The sequence below is a fragment of the Stenella coeruleoalba genome (genome assembly GCF_951394435.1).
Source record: "Stenella coeruleoalba genome assembly, chromosome: 18".
Taxonomy (NCBI): domain Eukaryota; kingdom Metazoa; phylum Chordata; class Mammalia; order Artiodactyla; family Delphinidae; genus Stenella; species Stenella coeruleoalba.
In genome coordinates this window covers 4,895,565-4,913,256 of record NC_137164.1, presented here as the reverse complement: position 1 = coordinate 4,913,256, position 17,692 = coordinate 4,895,565, and the positions used below count along the sequence as shown (strand labels likewise).

Genomic DNA, 17,692 nt, shown 5'->3' with positions numbered 1-17,692 from the left:
ACAAAGAGTGGCCCCCGCTCACTGCAATTAGAGAAAGCCCGAGCGCAGCAACGAAGACCCAACCCAGCCAAAAATAAATAAATAAATTTTTTTAAAAAAGAAATTTTTTCTGAATCTAATAATAGTTTGAGAGTATGTGAAGGGTTTTAACACAGATGTGGTCACCAGATGTTCCAGTTCTTCTGAGGAACCAGCAGAAGTAGCTGCATGATGGATTTAGGTTACTTAAAGGAAGATTTCCTCAGTCCTTTAAAACAACGAAATGAGATACTGAGGGAGGGCGGAATCTCCTCGTTTGGAGTTTTGTTTTTTGTTTGTTTTTTTAAGTGTACAGATGTTTACACGTTTAGAACGCATTAATCACACTTCTGCCTGTGGATAATGGTACAGATTCTGTAAGAAGGCTTCCAGCTTTCATGTGTTATGAGAATAGACACATGGTATTGGGCTGCGAGCATCTTCCGGAGGTTTTGAAGTCACCCCACATCAGCCAAAGCCCTGTGCGCACCTTGCTTTCTCTGTCCCTTTCGACAAGTTTGTAAACACGTACCCAGGAGAGCAGAGCACGGACCCTCTCGGTTTTTAAATGGCACTGTGACGAGAAAGTGGCTGCCGTTTAAGCCAGCGCTCTTACTGGATGTAGTTTGCACTGCACAGGCTCTCACGTGCAATAGACTCCCATTCCTTAGTTTTACCAAAATGTCCCGGCAGGAGTTTACAGTGTAATGGAGGGAGGCAAGGGGGCATCTAAACTACCTGCAATCCATTAACAACTACCTGTTGAAGAATAGGCAGAGATTGGACCTCACGCAGGCTCTGCCACACGCACAGACCTTCGAAACAAACGCAGGACTATTAGCAGAGTAGCTTCTCAACTTGTTGCAGTCACTGTGGTATCATGAAGACACAGCCTAGTGTTGACAACTTTTAAAGAAATCACCCACAGAGTAACGACTTTGTGGGACAGATATCTTGAACCTCAATGACCTGGGCTGAGCAACTGTGTTTCACACACCTCCGTCCGCACCAGTGGGAGAGAGGGGACTTTGAAAGCTAACAGGCAAGGAGAGGGACAGAATATTTCCTTTAATCCTTCGTCAGAGCAAAAACATCAATACCTGCCTTGTGTGAGGAAATGTGTCGCTCAGGGACCAACCAGGAAAAGTATCATGGAAATTACCCTGTGGTGGAAAATGGAGAAGTTTTAGAATAGCCAGGATTTGAGTCATATTACGGAGTTACACTTCTACATTCTGGGCTTTGCTTTTTTGGTAAATTACGGGTAGAGACAATAACAATTTGGGAAGCTCTATACACTTCTGAGAGTCCTCTTCTCTGCACATACTGAAAGAGACAGCTTACAGGGGTTTTGTGGTGTAGTCATATTCTGTCCCCAAACCAAGAAGGGTGCCTTAGCAAGCAGAGGCCGTAAGTACAGGGAGGGGTCCTGAAAGACCCAGTTACCTGCTTTACTATCATTATTCAAAGGTCTTCAAAGTCACCCCCACTGGAGCTGAGCCCAAGACAATCAACAATTCTTTTGAAGCTGCCTGGCCCCATTTCAGCTGGAGGTCAGAGCAGAGTTCAAAAGAAGAGCTAAAAAGAACCTGCTTCTCTCTCTGAGGGCATGTCTGTAACACCCACCCTTTCCTGCTCATCTCCTTCCAGGAACACCAAAGCCCCTCTCTTGTTGAGATATCTCACAATGGCAGTCTAGATAACTCCCCAAATCATCTATTCTGGCCACTCATACCTTCAAAGAGGGGCTGCAAAAAAAAAAAAAAAAAAAAAAAAGGATGCTGACAGGTAGCTCCAGTTACCAAGGACAACTTGGTGTGAATTTATTCGAACCATAATCTCACCAAACTTTAAGTCCTTAGTTTGGGTATTAAACTCTTCAACCAATTTCACTTAGTATCTTCCCAGACGTGTAACTCCATTGACACTCATTTCATAAGGGACATTCAGCATTAAGAACACCAACTCTGGCACCAGGCTGCCTGGGTTGTTTTATCCTTGAATCTGCTACTAGCTGCGTGACCTTGGGCAAATTACTTACTTTCTTCAGGCTTCAGTTTCCTCATCTGTGAAATGAGGTCATTACATTTTCCTGAGGATTAAACAACTCGAGAGAAGTCAACCACTTGTGTAACACTGCCCGGGCACGCACACAGGTAAATGCGGGCATTTGCAGGTGACAAGCACCTACCATTTCCCAAGTTTTGTGCTGGTCACTCCATCCCCAGATCTACACTAAACAAACACACCTTGCTATTAAAGAATATTTTTGGTAGGATAAAATGAATCTTTAATTCTTCATGTTTAACTTGGAGAAGACCAACATGCAAATACTAACCTTGGCCTTTGGGCCTCACATAGTTTTTCTGGGTTTACCACTTCACTGTTTTCAACGAAAATTCAGTACCTACTATGCCCGACGACGCCGTGGATTTGATGAGGAAACGGAAACTTGGTCTTTGCTCTCAAGGAACTATTTAAGGCTGCATTAGTTTCCTCATCTGAAACGAAAGAGGTAATGCGAGACTTGAGCTGTTTAATGAGAATAAAGCGACGTGTCCTGCTGGACTACAAGTATCCAATAGAAGCAGTGTGCTCTCATATAAATCAAAGTATCCTCTAACTAGGTGGCTTCAGGGGGTCACGGCCACTGAGGAATTCCCACTCTGCCAAGGAGGAATTTCCTACTGGAGAAGAGGCGAGAGGGGCAGGGGCTGGCACGGCGGTCTGCAGGCTCGCAGACCCCAAAGCAGGCAGGCAAGAGACCGGGTGCACGGTCCGCTCCCAGGGTTAAAACTGCTCCAGAGCCTGGACACCGCACGCACGCCCCACGCCCGTGTGGTCCTCGGCCAAACGCTGACGGCTCCGAGCTCTCCGGGATACGGCGCCACGGGGGCCTTCCGCGCCCGGCCCGGCGCTCGCAGGCCGCCAGTGCCGCTTACCTGGGAACCGACGGGAGCCTCTGCTTCCCGAGTCTGCCTGCTCATCTACAAATGCAGGTGAGCAGTGCTCCCGAACTCACAATAATTATAAAGACGTTTATGAAATCGTTTATTAAGTATTCTATCAAAATAGTATTTTATTAAATAAAAAAGACGTGTATGAAAGCTCTAAGCCTAGTGGGAATACAGCCACACCGTGGTCGGCACCAACGTAATGGACCGAGGGGATGGGAAGCTCCGATCGCAGCACCACCTGCGGCGGCAGGAGCCAGGTGAACGGCAACTTCCCGCACGCACCTCCCCTCGCCCTCCGCATTTTGTGTCGGAGGACTTTAGGCCGCCGGCCGGAAAGGCGCGCCTCCTCACGTCTCCTTTCCTTTAAAGACGCAGGCCGAAGCCCCGCCCACTACGGAAGGTGAAAGGGTCTCACACGGCGGAGCCCGTTTGCGGGCTCCTTCTGCCAAACCTTACCAATCGGCGGCCCGGAACAGGTAAAACTAAAGGCAAGGGGCGCTGCGCGGGTGAGGGGACCTGCAGCGGGAGGACGGGGTCGTAGGGACGTGCCTGCGGAGGACGCGGGCTTGCGCTCGGCCGTGTCCCTGTCCCTGGAAGCTCAGTGCCGCCCACCCGCCAGCGGACAGGCCCTGCAGACCGTGCCGCGGGTTCGGGGATTCGGCCGGGCTTAAAGCCGTCTTCGAGCCCAGGCTGCTGTCCGCGCACCCCGGAGCCGCAGCATCTAGACCCGCCGTCCACGGTCCTTCAGGCCCCTGGACCTTCCGCCCCGCTATCCCTGTGCACGTACGGGCACGCACGCAGGCCGTACGTCGCTACGGCCCGCTACGGCCCAGGCGCACCGCGGGGGCGGGGCTCGGGTGGGCGTGGCCACCACAGATGCACGTGACCGGTCTGTTTGGTGCGCCGGGCTCCCCCCACTCCCCAGTCCCTGGCTCAGCGCGGAGAACTGGCGGGCGTGCAGGCTCTTTGCACTCTGCGGCCAGAGAGGCGGCGTAGTGGGAAAGGTCGCTGAGTGATCTGGGATTTCTTGTTTTCCCATTTACCATTAACTAGGCTTCACGGCATAAGACTCCTGAAAGAAGTAAATACATTTTCTTACTGAAGAGCCGCAGTTCCAAGTACAGGTTATAAGAGGCTTCAGTGTAAGGAAGTGCAGAGTGGAGAGCTCTGGAAAATCAGCCACTGTTGACCGTGCCCAGCGCGATGCAGGGAAGGGTAAACCGGATGCGTTCCCTGCTTCACAGAACTTACCGTCTGAGAGAAACAGTAATAAGATAATCACAGAATTATAATCGTGGAAAGATGAGCTGTTCTGTGGACGCACTTAACTCTGAGCTCAACAAGCAAATAGCGGGACACGGGGGAAAGGGGGGGTTGACCAGGGGAGAGCTGGCCTAGTCTGGGAGGTAATCAAAAGAACGCCCTGCGAAAGACCCCGCTAGACAGGAATGGAGTTTCCTAAACCAAGGGGAAGAGCACTTCAAGATCGGAAAGGCCGAGGGGGTTTAGGCATAAATGAAATTTGGAATGGAGTGAGGCCAGAAAGGTGCGAAGGACCTTTTGACCTCCTGAAAGCTCTTGGTCTTTAATCTTCAGGCAGTTTTAGGTGGGCGGGCGCTGGGTGCCGGGACAACACCAGCGTTGCAGAGGGGAGAACTGATTGCAGAGCTCATGGTGTAACAGCCTAGTTAGGAGACTGATGGGAATCCAAAGGAGAGGTGGAAGATGTCTTAAACTAGCGTGGTGGCAGTGGATGTGGAGAGAAGTAGGTTGATTTATGGTGTTCGGAAGTAAGACTGAGGAGGCTTGGTGTTGGATTAGCTGTGAGAGTGCGGGAGAGCAGAAGTGGACAAGACGACGTGGCTCTGGACGGACTGAGATGCTGGTCACTGAGATAGGGAGTTCTGGAAGGTGAGATGACCGTTTAGAAAATTAATATACAGGAATAAGTACAACTTTTAATATTGAGTCTTGAGCTCAGGATTTAAGAGCTTTTCAAAAAATGTTTTGTGGATGGTTAACTTATTTCAATAAAATAACTAAAAAATAAAATTTTAAATTTTATGGCTAAAGAAATGTGGTTAAGTAATTGGCCAAGATATGTGTTAGCTTTTTCCAGTGTTTTAATCAGTGTTCTAGCTCGTCAACAGCTCGGCAGTGCGGAGAGTACTTTGTACAAAACCAGGGCCAGCGGACAGCAACCTGAAGGCTTGGTGACAGCAGTGCTCACCCCGGGCTGGAATGGGGCAGGTGGGGCAGTGGGCAGGGCAGCAGGCAGAAGGACTTAGTGAAACTCCTTTGGAAGGCGTGAGAAAGGATTCTTAAAGTCATTGGAATTGGCAAAATTAATTTCACAAATATTTAGTCCACTAGAATCCATGTACCTTTTGACTCAACCTCCCTGGAAAGAATAGATGTCAATATACAATGTCAGCTCTGTAGGAAAGAAAAGCAGGGAGTGAACAAATGGAAGTTATTTTCACCTCTTCAGTTGATAGGAGTTTGGTAACAAAGGTGTTGTCAAATTATGTAAGATTCGTACATTTCATTGTAAACTCTGCCTCAAAATGAAGAGATTGTAAATGAATATTGAACTCTAGTTAATGATGTGCATGCTGAAAGTGTGCTGAGTCTGACCTCTGTCACGGGGTGGCGGCCAGAGTGCGCATTTCCCGCTTGAGTCTGGAAGTATTCTTTGGGTCACCCTTCGGCACCGCTTGAATACTTTGTTTCCTCATCAGCTTTTTACCTAATGATCTTTGCATCCATCCTTGCCCGAGTCAGTGATTTGATCAGAGGTGGCAAAATGGTGGTTTTCAAATTACTTTTACTTTTCTTCTCCATGTATTAGCTGGCATTCTCCTCTAAAGAACGCTTTTCTTCATCAACTGGCGGTGATTACAGTTCTTCTTAAAAAGGTAGGATAAGTGCTTAGTTCTTTTTCAATGACCAGTTTCCAGAGTAAGGAGTCAGAGTAGCAGTCACATACAGTTGTGGCTAACTATCTTTCTTTTTCATAGATTTTTGCATATTCGGTGTGTTGAAATGAATTTCAGTCACTGATGTTTAAATTATCACACATTTGGCCCGTGGGAGTCTCTTCATGCGATCAAACTGTAAATGAAATGTAAACAAAATGGTAATACTATCAGGGAAACCTGAAGACTGGATATTTGAACATACAGAGGAATGATTATCAGTTGGGATGTGTTACTGTGTTTATTCAAAAGATACAAGAGTCCTCAGCTCTTACTGGAGTGCTTACTGGTGACACAGCATTTACTCGGAAGTAGTTCACAGATGCTGGGGTCCCGGGAGTAGTTGCTGGTGGAGAGAAAGCCTGTTGGACCACATGCTGCAAATCAAGGAGCTAAGTGATGGGTGCTTAGGCCTTTATTTTGCTGTTTTTTCTGTACATGCTCGAGAATTTTCCTAATAAGAAGTTTCTCAATTACTTGAATTTATGTTGATGTTTCCGATTCAAATTTCATATCACAGGTTTTTCCCTAACTCTGTTATTTATATTTTTATCTTTTATGAAAAGCTTACTTTGAAGAAACAGGTATATCTTCCTTTTTGCTGCTCCAGAGCCAAAATTTAGCTAGTGTTGAAGCATAACTGCTGTGTAAGTCAAGAACATTTAAAGCCTTTTAAAATTTGAATAATAGCAAGAACCTTTAAAAAGGTAAAGGTAAATAATAACCATTTTTAATTATTACATTAATAATTATATATTATTATAATTATATAATTATAATATATACTTATATAGTATTGTTATAAATTTTATAAATTTTATAATTCATAAAAATTATAATTTATATAAATTATAGTGTATAATCTATATATAATTATATATAATAATATTAAAATATAATTAATTATATATTATTGTATTCAATTATTGTTATAATAATTTTTCTACTCTTTACCTTTTCCTCTTCTTGGAAAATGTTTTTAAAGCTTTAAAAAAATCTACATTATTTTTCTGAAATAGTTTTTATTTTGTAAACAAATAGAATTTATCAGTATAAAAAATACTTCCTCTTTATAAAAAATTAGAGAGGGCTTCCCTGGTGGCGCAGTGATTGAGAGTCCGCCTGCCGGTGCGGGGGACACGGGCTCGTGCCCGGTCCGGGAAGATCCCACATGCCGCGGAGCGGCTGGGCCCGTGAGCCATGGCCGCTGAGCCTGCGCGTCCGGAGCCTGTGCTCCGCAACGGGAGAGGCCACAACAGTGAGAGGCCCGCGTACCGCAAAAAAAAAAAAAAAAAAAATTTAGAAAAATAATGGTAATTAGGAAGAATAGGGGAATGAAAATTACTGTGTCTTCAACCTTAAGGAAACCTCAGGGTTCTTCTTAAATTTCTTTTCATCTTTCTCCTGTGCCTAGTTTGTTCATTCGCTTCCTTGTTTTACAAAATCCTACCTATTGAGTAGTATTTTCTATGTAACGTGTTGGTAACTCATTACACAGGGCACACTAGCTTTCGTCTGTAACTGCTAGTTTCCTCCTAACTCATACTGAACTTTGGGACTTGCTGCTGCTGCTCTTTTTCTGAGGATAATGGAAAAGTCGTCTCCAGTGTCTTCAGACTTTTCTGTTTGGTTTGCCGGCTTCCGCCATGTGGCAACAAGTATCTGAGTGTCTGTTATTGAACAGTAAGTATCTCAGCTATTTAAAACCCAGTTCAGTCCCACTGTGGAGCCTTTACAGCATCTGCATCCCCAGTTAATGACCGTCAGGTGACCCATTCATTGTGGATGAAACATCTGGCCGTAGAGCTCTCTGAGGTTGGTGGACATTTGAAATGCCAGCTGGGAATTTTTTTTTTTTTTTTGTAAAGCCTGGATCATTTTATTCAAGGTTTATTCATAAATCTGACAATATCTTCTCACGATACTATAGAAGAGCACCAGAAGAAAACTGACACAGCGGTATGATTGAATACTCCTGGAAAAAAGGGCCCCCAGCTTTTGAATAAAGGAATAAAATATACGGAGGAAAGTTCAGTATCTCTAGAATAAAAAGAGCACTCTTACGGCGCATCTGCGGTGGGGGCCGCTGATGCACCTGACGACCTGGAGATTTGCCCCCAGACACCGCCTGCCTCCTGGCGGTTTCCTTGGGCTCATGCAGTCATTCAGCACGTACAGCCAGCCCTCCGTATCCACAGGTTCCACATCCGTGGCTGCAACCAAACATGACTAAAAATACTCAAAAAAGAAAACATTGCCAGAAAGTTCCAAAAAGCGACTGTGCCAGGCAACTATTTATATATCACTTCCATCGTATTAGGTATTATAAGTAATCTAGAGATGATTCAAAGTGTACAGGAGGATGTGCACAGGTTATGTGCGAACACGACAGCTTTTTATATAAGGGACGTGAGCATCCTCGGAGTTTGGCGTCCATGCCAGGTGTCCTGGAACCAGTCCCGCGTGGATACCGAGGACGGCTGTACGTACTAAGACAGGCTGTAGGCGGTAGTGTGGGGAGCACAGCAGTGAACGAAGTAGACAAGTGACGTTTTCTCATGAAGCTTACGTTCCAGTGAGGAAAGACTGAGTGTTCGTGTGTGGATCAGTGTATGTCAGCAGTGAATCTCTTTAAAAGGCAAGGTCGTGGGTTTGAAAGGATGGGATGTGCCGTTGACAGAGTGGACAGGGAAGGCCTCGCCGAGAAGTAAATGAACTGGCATCGTCTTGAGGGAGAGGATCCCACCCGGGGCGGGGGCTGCGGGGAGGGCGCTCCCGGCGTTTACAGGAATGGCAGGGAGGCCCGTGCGGTTGGGACAGGGAGCGCAGGAAGCGGGGCGGGTGCTGTGGGCAGGGGTGGGTGGGGGCCTGGTGCCGGGGGCTCTGCAGCGAGGTGGGGGCCGCGGAGGGCTGTGGGCAGAGGAGCGCCGCGGCCTGACTTCCATGTTTTAAGGGGCAGGGGCAGCAGCGGGGAGGGCGGTCAGGAGGCTGGGACCTGATCCAGGTGAGAGATGAGGGCGTGTCAGGGGCAGGGCGATAGACAGCGAGGGAGAAGGTGGAGTGCTTGGATCCTGCTGATTTTTAGAGGGCGAACAGTGGGATCTGCTGAAAAAGAAGGGTCAGAGATCACTCAGCTGTCTGGGCCTGAGCGCCAGAGGGTATATGTGAGGACAGGACACGGGAGGACAGAGCGGGGAGCAGGGCAGGTGGAATTCAGCTCTGGCCGTGCTGATGAGGGTGCCCGCTGGGTATCTGCGTGGAGGGGCTGGGTGGGCAGTTAACTCTGCAAGGGTGGCGTTCTGGGGGGGCTGGGGGGTTGAAGCCATAGCCACAGACCTGCGGGGGAGGGAGGTGAGAACGTGCGCCTCCCATCACTTTCCATAGTTTGCTGTTCATTCCCCCCACCCATGTCACTGGTCGACGATGGGCGTGGTTGGTGGTGACGGGTAGGAGGGGTGGGTTACCCAGCCCAGGGGGATCAGAGCTGGACCAGAGGGAGCTTCCAGTCTGAACAAACGCCCCAGGTGATGCTCGAGCAGGTGCCCCAGGGAGCCTTCTCTGAGAAGCACCGCCTAAGGCACCGCATCCTCTTCTCTCATTGACGAGCCGCACACGCCTACCTCTCTGAGTTCTTGATTCTCTCGTGTTTCTCAGCAAACCCAGATGAGATGAACGGGTCCTCTCATCACTTCCTCAGACACTTCTCAGGTCTACCTGTCATGTGGATGGTAGGAGGGACACATTATGGCGGACAAGCAACTAAAAAATCAAAGTGCCCCTTCTAAGTGCAGCGTTCATAGCCGTAAGTCAGACCACACGCGCCTGACGCTTCAGCTCACCTTCGGCTGCAGTGCAGCACCTGCCTTGTGAGCGATGGATGTAGTTTATGAGGCCACTTTAATGTCAGGGCATTTCCTTTCTGAGAGTCCCAGTTCTTTCTTCCAGGGGGTCAGCTGTCTTCCTGGAGGGTCCCCTTTCCCATAACAGTGTTCTTACCTTTTGTAGACCGTCAGATGTATTGATGAGTTGTTCACTACGTTCATGAAGAGGTGTTTGTTGAGTCACCAGGGATTCAATGTTCTGCATCGTCCTAAATAAAGCCTTAGGGTGTATCTGCTTTTGGAGCTAGGGCTGTGAGATCCATGGGGAACGGAGTCAGCTAAGATAACTTTTAAGTTTCCTGTGCATGGACCTGCAGTGTTCACAGGTGAGGTTCCCACAGGCTCACACACGCCCTCCATGTTCCACGGCACCGACCCATGGGAATAAGTGATCAGACTTCAGTGAGCTTTTCTCCCTGCTTTTTAGGATGGCTGCTCTTTTGCTAAAGAGGTTAACATTACAAACTATAAAAACGGAAAATACCTGCATTAGAAGACGTTTGGGTAAATACGTCGTACAGAAGACGGCGCTGGCGGAACCATCCCACATTGCCTCTGCCCCAAGACTGTCCTGCCTCATTCACGCAGAAGCTTTTAGTACTGAAGACACCCAGGACAAGAGAGAAAAGAAAAAAAAGAATGAAACAGCTTTTCGTAACGTTGGAAGAAAAATTAACGAGCGCATCATTCAGGTGCTGGACGAGAAGGGCAACGACCTGGGCCCCATGCACCGAGCGAACGTGATCAGGCTCATGGCCGAGCAGGACCTGCGGCTGGTGCCAAGGGACCCCGGCGCCCAGCCCCCGCAGTACCAGCTCATGACGGGCACGCAGATCTACCAGGAGCGGCTCCGGCTCAGAGGGATGGAGAGGGCCGAGCCCAAGCCTGGTAGGTACCTTGCTGTCTGCCCCCGAGGTCCTCAGGACTGCACATCCGCAGCTGAGGTCAGGCATTTGCCAGGGCCCCTGTGACAACAGGCCAGTGAGAAGCTGAGACGTCCTTTCACCACCGTTTCCAGTGTCTTTTTTGTCCACTTATTTCTATCCCTTTTTTTCTATTTTCCTTGCTACTCTTGTGTCTGTCATGTCTTCCTCTACACCTGTGTAAAATGAGGGGAAAACAAGGTGACCACCACCAAAATAATGGGAACCCCTTAACCCCCCTGACGGCTGCCTGGCCTTCCACTGCGCAAGGGCATGACGACGTGGACAGGTGGGGTGGGCTCCTGGTCCTGTCCTGGGCCGCTCACCTGTCGGGGCGCCCTCCTCCCCTGCTCCCATCATCTCTAAGCGGGGCGGGGGGGGGGGGGGCGGGTGTGTGTGTGCGTGTGCAGTTAATCACACGGAAGCACTCCCTAACTCTGAAGTGATTCCTGGAGCGTGCCCCACGCCCGTTTCGTCACAGTAAGGGTAGGAACGCTCACGTGATGTGCCAACTCACTTGTCATTTAAACCGTACAGAAGCTGTGAGTTGGATATTAAGTGAAGAGGTTTGCTTTTCATGATTCCTAGTAAGTGCTGATCATTACAGAAAACACACTGGGACAGAGGTCAGAAGGCTGGCTCCAGAATGCACAGTAAGGCCACGTGTCAATTTTCTGACACCACATTTAACAACAGAGATGTTGACTGGAAAACAAAAACTATCCACAGAGGCCAGCAGGGTGATAAGGACATCAAACTATGCCACGTTTACAACAAAAAGGTGGACAGCCTGAGAAGCTTGGTTCAGAGATGGCTGAAGGGCTGACAGAGAACTCAGGCCAGCTGGTAGGAGCTGTAAGGAAGCAAAGAGGTGTTAATAAAAGAACTCCTTTTTAGAAAAATTAATTTAAAGAAGAAAAAATATAAGAAAAGAAAGCCTAAAGAAAAAACATAATAAACACCTGTTACCCACCATCCAAAATAAGAATGAGGATTAACTGGTTCCTTTTAAAGAACCACTTCTTTGTTCTTTCATCCGACAATGGTAATGATAAACAGAAGCATTCCATGTTGAAATACTCTTACTTGGCAGGTAAAAAATTGGTATTTTACCTGTGTCTGTCTCCCGTGTTTGAATGTTTACTGGCATGTGAAACTACTGGACAGGAGGACTTGCAGGCCCTCTGTAGCAACGTAGACTTAGGACGAGCACGTGATGAAGCACAGGCCTCACACAGACTAGCGCCAAGTCTCACTCTTTCAAACCAGGACCCACCCTGACAAAGGAACTGACTTTTTCTTCAAATATTGGACAACATGATTTGGACACAAAGAGTAAACAGATTCAGCAGTGGATCGAGAAAAAGTACAAAGTTCAAATTACAATAAAGAAAGGGAAGACTACAGAAGAGCCAGAAAACAAAATGGTGAGTAAAAGCAGGTGTGACTGACTGCCTGTGTGTTTTTGTTTTCTTTCTGATCTTAAAAATACAACTGTAGAAAATCTGGGGAATGTAAAGGCAAAGAAAAGTAACTACCAATCCTACCCAGTGACGATAGTAGCTTTCCAATTTGTTTTTCAAAATGCAAAATGTACACGTTACTTTTTCCATTGTAGCATCAATACTTCACCACATGAAAACACTCTAGTTCACAGGGCTTCCCTGGTGGCGCAGTGGTTAATAATCCGCCTGCCAATACAGGGGACACGGGTTCGAGCCCTGGCCAGGAAGATCCCACATGCCGCGGAGCAGCTAAGCCCGTGCGCCACAACTACTGAGCCTGCACTCTAGAGCCCAAGAGCCACAACTACTGAGCCCTGTGCTCTAGAGCCCGCGAGCCACAACTACTGAGCCCTGTGCTCTAGAGCCCACGAGCCACAACTACTGAAGCCCGCGCACCTAGAGCCCATGCTCCGCAATAAGAGAAGCCACTGCAATGAGAAGCCCGCGCACCGCAACAAAGAGTAGCCCCCGCTAGCCGCAACTAGAGAAAGCCCGCGTGCAGCAGCAAAGACCCAACGCAAAACTAAGAATAAATTTATAAAAGAAAAACTCCTTTATAACTTACAGGATATATGCTATTCTGTTTTACAAATTGTAGAGGATCCAGTACTTAAATAGGAAAGTTAGAAACGTTATGGGTTCATCTTCTAAAGTCTGTTTCCTCTTTATAAAGGCCTATAAGCAGCATTCCATATAAAGTCAAATTGTCTTCCAGAAAGTGGCTATCAGTTTACAGTCCCAGGATAAGTCTGTGGACTATCTACTTTGCTTTTGGAGTTAGACAACTTGCAGCATCTAAAAGGCAGCATTTATTCCAGCAGTTTTCAACCTTAGTTCCACGTTAGAATGACTCAGGCCTAGGGCCCGGCCCAGCCCAGCGCAGCTGACCCAGAATCTCTAGAACTGAGTTGTCTGTATTTTTCTAACCACCCCAATGACTCTGTGAATGAGTGCTGGGAACGGCACTGGGCTGACAACCTGGGGGGAAAGGAGGGGTTCTGCCAGTGCCCAAACCCACTGCTTTGCACTTTTTTCGAGAGGGTGGTCTGGGCCAAACAGCCCCTCAGTGCCTTGACGGGATTTAAAACTATCAAGCCTTTAGTGCATTAGCCTAGTTACATGGAGTTTGTATAACTGCCTGCTTATTGTACAGGTTTCAGTCAACTTAACCAGGTATGTACGATTCGATTCAGCAAATCCCTTAAACAGCAATTCAAGCATGCTGGGTTTTATGCGTATTAGAGCATTACCACGGGGAAGAATCAAAGATGTTGGTTTTAAATTAGTCTTCGGCTGTTTTCCTTTTCTAGGAGGAGATATGTAATCAAATACTGCAGACTATGCCTGGAATAGCTACCTTCTCATCCAGGCCACAGCCCATCAGACGGGGCAAGGCTGTGATGTGTGTGCTTCGTCCCTTGAGCCAAAAGGAAGACAATGCGTGCAGATCAGCTCTGGGGACCCAGAGGGGAGACGCTCTGAACAGAGGAAATGGAAACGACGGAGCATCCAATGCTCTGCACCAGTGATTTTAATAAAAACGTGCTTCTGAGAGAAAATAACTGAGCTGGCTGGTCTGCGGTCCTTCAAACAAAGCAGTCTGGTGTGTAGCTGGGGCCAGCGTCGCCACGGCAGAGGGCACCTTGCCTTTAGTGCAGTTCAGAAGGCAGTTCAGTCTCCCCATTTCTGGGCAAAGACACGCCCTGGTCCTGTGTCCTTTTAGGAGGGAGGTACCCACTGAGCCGAGAGGCCAGACTCCGTTTTTCATGAGACGGTCTCACCTTTGGGAATAAGGAAGACAGATTACAGGCAGGCCTCTGTATCTGCGGGTCAACCAACAGCTGATCAAAAATATTTTAAAAAAAGAAAAATCCAGAAAGTTCCAAAAAGCAAAATTTGAATTTACCGTGTGCCAACAATTTACATAGCATTTTCATTGTATTAGGTATTGTAAGTAACACAGAGATGATTTAAGGTATATGGAAGATGTGCGGAGGTTATATGCAAATACAGCTGACCCTTGAACTTGGGGGGGGGTTAGGCACATGGACACCTGCGCAGTCGAAAATCCTCATATAACTTTACTTGGGCACCTGCGGATTTTGGTATCCTGGGGGTTCCTGGAACCAATTCCCCATGGATACCAAGGGACGACTGTAACTCGAATTCAAAATCAAAACTACTGGAGTCGTATACCTATCAGGTATACAACGATCGCAGTATATATACAACAACAAAACTACTGTCGTGAAGTAAGAAAGTGAAATCCACACAATTGCTTTGTACAGTAGTACAGCCTCACACAGTAATAGGTAGTTGAAACTATGCTAAATAGATTGCATCTAGTTTAAGCCAATTTATGTTTTAAAGTTAACAGCTTGCTAAGTCTCAACTTACTTTGAGCTTCATTTTTTTCTTGTCAGGGTCATGCACAACAGCATGCCTGCTGAGGCTCTGCTACAATGAAGGAAAAAGAAAAACAGTTTTATTTGTAAAACACTGCCACTTGGTATTTGGTGTCTGCTAATATGAAAACCCCATGAGTCATTTAAATAAACGGACAGCCTTCTTTCTGTTACATTCTGTTGAGGGATCTGACTTCTACCACTGGAGCGGAACTGTCCCTTAAATCTTGGACTAAAATCACTGCCTTTTCCAAGGACCCAGGTTAGGAGTGTATACATTTTCACCACGTGTGCCTGTGGCTTCCTAGTTCTTTCATAGTAAGGGGTTTGGGGGGCGAGTTCTGAAAACCCTTCCGAGCTGAAGGAGGCTCTTCTAACTGAATCTGTGTCATCAGCATCGCCAAACACCAGTGGAAAATCTGACCCAAGTCCTGCTGTCCTCAGCACGAACACTGACCACCAGCAGTTCCGTGGTTTTCTCACGGTCTGGGCTGTGCTAAGCCAGCCTCACCCCAACTTCAGTCTCTACCATTGTTCACACGAGCGCCTGTGAGAGCACCAACCGGGCGCGGGTCCTCAGAGCCGCATGGGCCCCTCCACCTGGGGTCACGGTCTCCAAGTCTAGACCAGTGTCCCGAAGCTCTAAGGTCCCCCATGTCCTTGTCTCTTGCTCCCCTTCTCAATCCCCAGATGATGGCAGCCCAGAAGGACACCCCAAATATCAACAGACTCATAAATAATAAGCACATGGTACCAGAGGCCACTGGGTCTCAAATTCCGTCACGTAAGAATCACCTGGGAAGTTCGTTAGAACAAACATGACTGGGCCCATCCCCCGAACTTCTGATTCAGGGGGTCTGGATGTGCATTGCTCGCAAGTTCCCTGGCGATGCTGAGGGCCAGACTTTGAGCACAGCACTGGCAGGGGCGAATCTGTCTGCTCGCAGAGTCTGGTGAAGAACCACTCCTGCTGGAGCAGGAGTGAAGGGCCCGAGTCCCCCCCAGCCTCCCATCTGCCGCCTGGGGCCAGGCTCCCTGGAGCCCAGCAGCCCCCAAGGACGGCGCCCGGGCGGGCGCTCACCTTCATGGCAAATGCCTTGCCGCAGCTGGCGTGCTCACACACGAACGGGCGCCACTCCTCGTGGAACGAGAGGATGTGGCTCTGGAGGTTGAACACGGTGGTGTAGGTGCGGCCGCAGCCTTCCCTGGGGCACCGACACACGTCCCTCTCCGGGGCGTGAATTCTCATATGCTGCTTCAGGAAATCCTTGCGCTTAAACGTCTTCTGGCACACGTCACATGTTACGTCCTCTGCGGGAGCAGACTAGCAAACTGAGCCCACTTCCCATGTGTTACCATACAGGAAAAACTAATTTGGAATGTATCAAGCGACATATTCGATGCCCAAAACCTTATGATGACACATAGATCAGAAATCTGGGAGGAAACTAACTCCAGTGTGCCTCAATTTTTCCAAGTTCCTACATGGCATGAAGTCCCTGTTTTTGTCTGCAAGCAGCAGGGGTTCTCCACCCGGAGGTGCAGCAAGGGGAGGGAGTTAAACGGACCGGTTTTCTTCCGTGTCCCCCAACACACAGGGCACGCTTCCCAGACTGCCCCGCGGACATCAGCCAGGGCCTCCCCGGAGGCCGCACCTGCCCGAGCCTTTAATAGGTGCACAGGCCTCGGCCCAGGACCACAGATCTCTGCTCACGTGTCAAACAGCTGAGGTACCCTGGACTTCCCAGACACACTATAGAAACTCTGTACTTTCAAGTTCACATTTAACGTTTCACCCTTTAAAAGCACTCAGTCAGTTCCACAGGGGCAGATATTCATATGCCCCTCATGCCTGCCTTACCTTTATGGGCTTCTCTCACATGTTTCAGAAGCTCTGTCCATGTTTTCCCCACAAAAGAACATTCTTTTTGACACATATAGCCTATTCCAAAAAAAAAAACAGATTGGTGCATGGCCTTTTGTGAATACTCGGCATAAACACCAATCATAATTAGACTGAAAGGAAAATAATTATCAAAAAATCAAGCAAATTATCAAAACAAAATTAGACTGCAAGGTAGCTATGAAAACTAAGAAAAGTTTATTTTACAGTAAAACCAAACAACTGCATGTCAAGGTCCTTCATATAGGCTCTCCCTTCAGCAGGGCTTCAGGAGGAGGCCCTCCCTCTCCTGTTCTCAGTGGGCTGGGTACACGGCCCACGAACTCCCAGCTGCTGTGATGCACTCCCCCAACTCCGCCTCCATGGCTCAAGGCCCCTTTCCCCTCCCCGAGCTTTACCTTTGCCTCTTTTTTTACTCAGCCCTTTGCCCTGGATAAACCACCAAGGATAACCTTGCCCGCCCCCCGCTGCCTGTAGTGCCAATATCTTGTAAATTTCATGCTGCAACAAAGAACTAGGAAGAAGCAGCTAAGGGAAAAAAGAAAAGATTCCAGAGAAAAACTCTGTGAACAAAAATGGACACTGTGCAAAGCACTTGAACTGGATTAGTCAGTGTAACAGTCAGCCTGAGCTTCACCCAGTTAAATACCAGAGAGAAACTAAAAGACTCAACTACTAGTCTCTTGTCTTTTAAAAAAAAAAGGGGGGACTTTCCTGGTGACGCAGTGGTTAAGAATCCACCTGCCAATACAGGGGAGACAAGTTCGAGCCCTGGTCCGGGAAGATCCACAGCCCGTGGAGCAACTAAGCCCGTGCGCCACAACTACTGAGCCTGTGCTCTAGAGCCCACGAGCCACAACTACTGAGCCCACGTGCCACAACTAACGAAGCCTGCGCGCCTAGGGCCTATGCTACCCAACAAGAGAAGCCACCGCAAGGAGAAGCCCGCGCACCACAACAAAGAGTAGCCCCCGCTCGCCGCAACTAGAGAAAACCCGCGCACAGCAACGAAGACCCAACGCAGCCAAAAATAAATAAATAAATACTTTTTTTTTAAGTCACATAAATTCTAAGGTTTGGGAAACTGGAATATGTATCAAAAATCCTTCATGGAAACAGAAG

At 48.0% G+C, this 17,692-nt stretch overlaps 2 protein-coding genes across 4 annotated transcripts in view; one reads left to right on the top strand and one right to left on the bottom strand.

Annotated features, from left to right (window-relative positions):
• Positions 1-2,813: 2,813 nt before the first annotated feature.
• Positions 2,814-13,791, top strand: MTIF3 (mitochondrial translational initiation factor 3; the record flags this gene model as incomplete). Of its 3 annotated transcripts, XM_079903013.1 has the most annotated exons (6): positions 2,814-3,451; positions 5,827-5,893; positions 9,959-10,160; positions 10,262-10,722; positions 12,027-12,184; positions 13,573-13,791. In XM_079903013.1, exons 4-6 carry the CDS (start codon positions 10,263-10,265, stop codon positions 13,789-13,791), a joined length of 837 nt encoding a protein of 278 aa, XP_079759139.1. In that variant the 5' UTR covers positions 2,814-3,451; positions 5,827-5,893; positions 9,959-10,160; position 10,262. The 3 variants fall into 3 exon arrangements, with proteins under 3 accessions (XP_079759139.1, XP_079759138.1, XP_079759140.1); XM_079903012.1 differs by lacking the exon at positions 5,827-5,893; XM_079903014.1 differs by lacking the exons at positions 5,827-5,893; positions 9,959-10,160 and having other exon boundaries at positions 2,815-3,451.
• The window catches only part of GTF3A (general transcription factor IIIA), a gene marked incomplete at its 5' end in the record, with an annotated part of 91,692 nt that continues 87,663 nt past the window's right edge, over positions 13,664-17,692 (bottom strand). Inside the window, 4 exons of the mRNA XM_079903326.1 lie at positions 13,664-14,043; positions 14,660-14,719; positions 15,749-15,978; positions 16,529-16,609. Coding sequence (XP_079759452.1) covers positions 13,912-14,043; positions 14,660-14,719; positions 15,749-15,978; positions 16,529-16,609 — 503 coding nt within the window. The 3' untranslated portion in view covers positions 13,664-13,911. The remainder of the gene's footprint in view (positions 14,044-14,659; positions 14,720-15,748; positions 15,979-16,528; positions 16,610-17,692) is intronic.